The sequence below is a fragment of the Glycine max genome, chromosome 16 (genome assembly GCF_000004515.6).
Source record: "Glycine max cultivar Williams 82 chromosome 16, Glycine_max_v4.0, whole genome shotgun sequence".
In the NCBI taxonomy this organism is placed as follows: Eukaryota; Viridiplantae; Streptophyta; class Magnoliopsida; order Fabales; family Fabaceae; genus Glycine; species Glycine max.
In genome coordinates, this window is record NC_038252.2 from 26,669,243 (window position 1) to 26,676,428 (window position 7,186).

Here is a 7,186-nt window from a genome sequence, read left to right on the forward strand (position 1 = left end):
TAAGGCCTTATTCAAAAACTCTAGCACAATCCTCTTGGAGCCTTGTGCTCATGGCTCTTGTGACTGGTCCCTTCCTAGGGAGGATTGCATCAGGCACATTGGACGCAAGGACAAGTTCCTTACCAGTGGGACGCGCCTTGGTCACCTTGGCCTTTTTAAGAGCAAAAAGAGTTTATGGTTGAGCAACAACCTTCCTTTTTTTCTTTAGAGAGGGGCAACCTTATCTTCCTAAGTTTCACTGAGGTCTCTAAGTATTGTGCTACGATTTACCTCCACAACTTACTTCTAGGAACTTCTCTTAGTTTGAGTAGCCTTTGGACGCTTGCTCGAAGGACTAGATGTTGGTGAAAACTCATGTCTTTTCTTTGTCCTTTGCTTCTTTATGATAATTTCCTCCTCAACTTCATTTTTTTGGCCTGTTTCTGGGTCAGTGTCTAGTTGTATTGCTTTGAGATGATCTTGTTAATTTTTCTGGCAATGCCAAACTAAGACATTGCATCATCAATAACAGCCAACACTGCCCTAATGCATTCCTTCCTCTTTTGGTTGATTTCTTCTATGTTTAGTTGAGGAACTTCCCATTGTGTTATCTTCATTTGTAGCTTCATGGTTTTGATGTTTAAGGCCCCAAAGTTATGCTATATTGCTAATACAGACTCCCTAATGATGATTTCATCCTTGCTAGCCTCGTCTAGTGCATTAAAGGCTTGATAAACACCTTCCTCATATAGTATCTTGTTGAGTAGAGAAGCATAATAGATGTCATCATTACCTCTCAATGTCATCGTGATGAATAAGATGTTGAGATAGATGGTGTGTGGCAAATCAAAAGGAATGCACTTTATTAGATGGAAGAGTATGAACTTGTGCAGGTCAAAGATGGAAACCCTGGACCCCAACTTGTGTAAGAAGCTTTTATTGCACTCATTCTATCATATCTTGGCTTGATCATACAACTCATGATAAATGACTTTCTTTCCTTGGGCTTTGTCTACGTTGTCCTTGTAAAGTGCCCTTAGAACATGCTCTTCGTATATGTGTTCCCATTTGTTGAGGTACTTGTTGCCTTCTCTTTAGCAACTAGTAGCTTGGGCTATGATCTCCATGTTGAGAGTCACTACTTGTCCAAACACAGTGTCAAACTTGGCTTTCCTCCAAACAATTGTAATAAGCTTTGGATATATTGTTTGTACGTCATTGGACTTATACCACAACAAAGCATGGTTTTGTTCAGGTTCAAACCTATGCTCTTCAGAGAATGAATGTCAAACAAAATTTCAACCTTTTGAGAGATGAAAATCAAAGAAAAATTTAATAAGACTAGAATAAAAAATTGCTAATTATAATGGGATTAAATGTATATTTAAGTCTTTTCTAAAATTGAAATTTTATGGGGTTATATTAAAATTGCACAAGATCTAACAACATGTTGGTCTGAGTGAATTTGGATTTGATTCCCTTAAGCAAAATTTCAAATTTGAGCCTTGTGGGTAGAAAAATGTGATTTTAAGGGAAAACAACATTAAAGATGAGTCAATTAAGTTTTTTGGTGGAAATTAATTAGCAATAAAGTTAATGAATACTCCCCACTAATTTCAAGATGATCTAAAAGAAATTGCACAATATCTTGTTCTTAGCTTTTAGTATACTTGAACGTTTTTGTTTGAGCATGTAAAACTTTTTTAAATTAATTGTTTTTATTGATCAAAATTCTTTGACTACCTATATACCTTTTTTAGTATATGATGAAGGAAGGTATATGCATTTGAATATAACTTTTAAAATAATTATTATAAAAATTAATATTTTTATTATATATATTCATTTTTAATTAAATGATGGTATAAAAGTCATTTACACTAATGTATGAACTAAGTATTCTATTTCATTAAGTAAGAGTAGATTAAGGAAATAAGACTCATATTTTTGCATTAATACTATGTTTGGCATAGTAAAGAAAAAATATATAGAGAGGGAGAGTAATTAGGTGAAAAAGAAAAGAAGAGAAACAAATAAGAAATATGATAAAAATATAGGTTGTTTGTTTTAAGAAAAATAAAAATTAAATAAAGAGAAAGATCATCATCATAATCAGTTAATCGATTATGTAGGTACGAATAATCTGAGTTTGAAAGTGTACTTCTTGGCATATTTGTGAAGAAATATTTTTGTGTACACTCCACCGCAAATTTGAATGTTTCTTAACTAATTCACTGCTACCAAACGAAGGGAAATGATTTTTTTTCCATACACTTCATCCCTTCTCTGCACTTCCACTGTATTTCAATGCGTCTCAATCATTTTATCAATTATTCTTGTTTTTGCATTTGATACAAATACTTGGGAGGTATATTACAAATTTACAACTGATGAAACATCTACATGACATCTTTTGAGCTTCATCATTCGATCATTTTATCTATCAATTGTTCTCTGGTTTTGGGCTTAAGTGGGCCTACTTATTTCTACTTATTGTACTCAACTCCTACTATTTGAGTTTGAGAGTTCAAACTTCAAACACCTTTTCTTTGCTGAAATTTTATTTATAGGGTTATGTATCCTTTTAGAATGCAAAGGCTGAGAAATCCCCTGTTGAGAGACTCCAATGCTAAGAATAATACTTTCCATGACTGAGATTGTGCTCCAAAATTCTCAATGTACCAAGCTCTTGTTGAAGCTTGAAATTTTCAGTGAAAAATCTAAGGTACTTCAACCCGGGATTTCTATTTGCAATTCTCTTCACTTGCCTCTATTTTTTTTCAGCACCTCAATTTATGTAGTAATTTTCTGTGGTTTCATCTTTGCTATAGAAAAACTCCTCCGATAGATGCTTATTTTCATCTGTCCATTCATTTCAAAGTGTTATATACATTCAAATTCAATATCAAATAGTATCTTTGGAGAAGTTCGTCAAAAATCTAAATTTTAACCCACTTAATAACAATACAAGAAAGGAATTATCAATATCAATGGCAAGGCATGCTCTTATTGCTTACCTTGCTGCATGGTTAAGGATGGATAATGCTCATGTACTCTTCCAATAACCTTTGCTGGTACACCAGCCACAATGCTTTAACAGAAGAAACAATTCCTTTATTACAAAACATATCTTGGTAGAAGCTGCAAAGCAAAACATTGTTAAAAGTTCATCTACATTTACCTGTGAGGAGGAACCTCTTGTAACACAAGGGAGCCAGCAGCTATCATCACACATTCACCAATTGTTATATTCCCAAGTATAGTTGCATGTGCTCCAATTAGAACACCTTCAGAAATTTTGGGATGCCGATCACCTGTTTCCTTACCCGTGCCGCCAAAAGTTACACCCTGTCGAATCAAATATATCATTGAATTTGAATTTGTGCAATAAATATGAGAAAATATGGTATGAGACACTATTGCTATGTTTGTTTTGACGTTTGAAGCCTTCAAACGTCCGTCCGTTGAACCCAATCCAACTAGAGACATACTTCACTGTTGGGATTTGAAAGTCGTACTATCTGTATCCCAAACACACACTGTGTCCATAAACTTGGCTAATCTTTATGTGACACATAAATATGAGAAAATATAGTATGACTTATGAGAGACAGCGTCCATAAAGTTGCTCCAAGTATAATTCTATCCATGCATGCTTCACAACAGAGGACAGCAAAAATTGAATTTGTAATTGAACTGAACATCACAAAAGAACTAGCCAAAAATGATAATAGAAGACATGAATGAGAAAACATCACTCACTTGCATCAATGAAACTCTGTTTCCAACAACAACTGTTTCACCAATAACAACACCTGTCCCATGATCTACTAAAATTCCATCCCCAATTTTTGCAGCTATAAAACAAACATGAAAGTGTAAAGTTTGACGATACAAGTAACCATAATGCTTTTAATATCTTGAATAAGAGAGATAGCTAGCTTTAAAAAAGAAATTAACTGTCCTGGTGCAGCGGTAAAGTTGTGCCTTAGTGACTTGTTGGTCATGGGTTCGAATCCGGAAACAGCCTCTTTGCATATGCAAGGGTAAGGCTGCGTACAATATCCCTCCCCCATACCTTCGCATAGCGAAGAGCCTCTGGGTAATGGGGTACGAAGTTTTTTTACATTTTTTACATGCTTCCAAATATTAAAAGATATAAGCCCCGTATACAGAAAAATTAGTTGGCAGTCAGATTGACTCTTTCTGCCAAGATATATTGCAATTGCTTTCCTAGCAGTTCCCAAGAACATTTTCCCTTTAGATGTTAAAATTGTCAAATGATTTATACTAAAGTATTTCTATATTTGCATGCAAAGATTAACCTAACATACCTGGATGTATATCAACTCCAAAAACCTGCAGTAGAGAAAATAAAGGGTTGGATCATCAGCAACAAAAATAATACCCTTACGAAATATTTCTCCATTTTTTTTACCAAGTGCAAACACTACCTCACTAACTCGACTTTGCAAAGCTGAGGCCAAAACTTTGCGTCCCTGGCCCCACAAAGCATGAGCTACTCGATATACTTGCAAAGACTGGTAGCCCTGTCAGAGAATAAATCCAAAGAACAAAAACGAAAAGTTGTGGAAGGGGCACAAAATATAGAAAAAAAATGTTCTGAATGTTCCATAAAGCATGAAGCACCATGCTATTCAATCAAAGGCTTCACCATAATGAACATGTCAATTCCATTATTAGATGATGCAGAAACATTAACTAACAGCACCCCCATCCTAGCATAGTACTAAACTAATTGTGATGTTAAAAGGTTACACTCCTTTGTATATAGCATCATCATAATGTTTACATTTCTAACCTTCATTTTATAGAGGAAAGAGATGTCAATCGAATCCCTTTACTTAATATTCATATTATAGGATTTAAAAAAACATACTAAAGCAAGTCATGTGCATAATACTTGAAACTTGATGAACTACAAAAAGATTTACCTTCATATATAAAAGTGCTGAGCAATATGACAAACAAGCAGGATCCCGATCTTTAAATGCCTGGTCAGAAAATAGTACCAAAATGAATCAAATTAGATTATTAGATAATCCAAATTCCAAACTTACAAAAAGGATGAAGATTATGTCCTATTCCTATACTTAAAGGGCATACGTTACCTGAATATCCAAGCGAATGGATTGCTGGATACCTTTATCATGCTTCATCACATTAGAAAATATATCCATCAGCTGAGTTGCCAAAAGAGTAGGGTTTTGGAGTCGGTTGGCAAGAGCAAAAGCCAATGCTTGCTCCAAGCAATCATGAGACAGAATAGTGGCATAGAAGAAGCTACTCAAAATTGGCTCCTTTTCTGCCTGCACACAAATAATGGTATATCATGATGCATATGAAACATGTAAATGTTCTCTAACACTCATCAAATATGCAAAATGAATCATCTAACTGCATATTTCATCATATAACTATATACAGTTTACACTCAGAGGAAACAAGAACAGAACAGAACAATCCATGAACTTCTCAATTATCCAATTTTCAGAATCCAATATGCAAGCAACAACAAAAGCCATATCCTACAAGGTGAGGTTGGTTACATAAATCACACAATGCCATTTGGTTTGACTAAAATTAAATCTTTAGAGATATTATTCACTACGAGATCCATCTTAACAACTTCCTCCACTGTCCTTCTTGATCTCCCTCTCCCCCTTGGGTAAAAATCATGCAATCTACCCTATTCATTGGTGTTTTCAGTAGTCTTCTTTGTATGTGTCCAAACTCCAAACTACCTTTACCGGTTTTTTGTCATCTTTTCAATTGGTGTCACACTAATATTTTCTCATATAGAATCATTTTGTATCCTATCCAGCAATCCTTTATTGTATGACCACACATTTATCTTTTCATTCTCATTTCTGCTATTCCGACATTTTTTCTCTTGCTGTCCCTTTAGCCCAAGATTCACTAGCATGGGCAGCATCCAATATGCAAGACTCGGAAAGTGCAACCAAAGAAAAAGGTGGGGGAACATAATGCATAAAAAAAAGAAAGAAAGAAAGAAAAACTTTTATGGGTACCTCTAACTTGGCTTCTTCTCTGACAGCATCCCAAATAGGATCAAGACAATCAGAAGTGTGAAGTGAAGAATCCAAGACTGCAGGGTTGGAAGTTCCCATGGCATAAACGGGGAAAACATTCTCCAAACGATGAGGCCAAGAAGAAAAAGAACCAAGACTTTTTCTGGGTTGGCCTTCCTCAGCTTCATGTTCAGGCCTCATTTCTGGAAGATAAACCAAGGTCTTGTGGCTCAGATGAGCCATATTTATAGAAGAGAAAAGGAGATAAGAGAAAAATCAAAGTGTTGCGGTTTTAGTTGGATACTAATGGCTAAGTGTGCTATCTATGCAGCCGTTATTATTATAGTTGTATAATAGTGGTGGAGTTGTGTTTGCTGCCAGAAACAAAGTGCAACAATTATTTATAATGAACAATGGAAAAGGGTGGGAATGAAGGAAGGTACATGCAACCAAAAGGGTCATTTTCAGTGGACCTGGATACGCCACAGCTTGTCCTTTTTAATTTTAACCCCTTTTTGATTCCGACTCATGAATTGAATTCAAGAGCTAGGATGTGCAGTTGGTTTATCTATGGTTCATGCATGACTTTCGGGTTATATGTTTTTATTTATTTATCCACGTATCATCATTGGAATCGAATTCTATGAAGTCAAAAACATTGGTAAGAATACAGCACAGCACAAATGGGATTTGAATTTAAAATCATTTTACAATGCATACAATTTATCAAATTCGAATAGGAATCATTTACTATTATTATTCAACTGTATACAATCACACTAAATATAATCAGACTTTATGAATAAATAATTCCATAAATTGACCTTTATATTTCTTTAAAATTATCTTTTTCCTCTAATTTATTATTTAGGTTCAATTTGATTCTTTAATTTTTTTTTTCAATTTAATGTCCTAAAGTTATAAAATCAATTCAATTTGATTTTATCTTCTAAATTTAATTTGACAATATTAAAAAATGTGTATTTTGTGATAAGTTAGAATAACTCAGTAACGATATTAAACAGTTATGAAGTGTTATTTTTTAATATCGTTAATCTAATTTAAATTGTCGGATCAAATTAAATTGATTTAAAAATTAAAGAATCAAATTAAACTTAAAAAAATTAAAGGACTAAATTATATTTAAAAAATAA

At 34.0% G+C, this 7,186-nt stretch overlaps 1 protein-coding gene across 1 annotated transcript; it reads right to left on the reverse strand.

The window, feature by feature from the left end:
• Nucleotides 1–2,300: 2,300 nt before the first annotated feature.
• On the reverse strand, nucleotides 2,301–6,430 carry LOC100778586 (serine acetyltransferase 2). Its single transcript, XM_003548766.5, has 9 exons — nucleotides 6,033–6,430; nucleotides 5,112–5,309; nucleotides 4,935–4,994; nucleotides 4,434–4,529; nucleotides 4,314–4,338; nucleotides 3,742–3,836; nucleotides 3,161–3,327; nucleotides 2,997–3,070; nucleotides 2,301–2,841 (listed from the first exon to the last, which is right to left on the reverse strand). Exons 1-9 carry the CDS (start codon nucleotides 6,273–6,275, stop codon nucleotides 2,768–2,770), a joined length of 1,032 nt encoding a protein of 343 aa, XP_003548814.1. The 5' UTR covers nucleotides 6,276–6,430; the 3' UTR covers nucleotides 2,301–2,767.
• Between the last annotated feature and the right edge of the window lie 756 nt (nucleotides 6,431–7,186).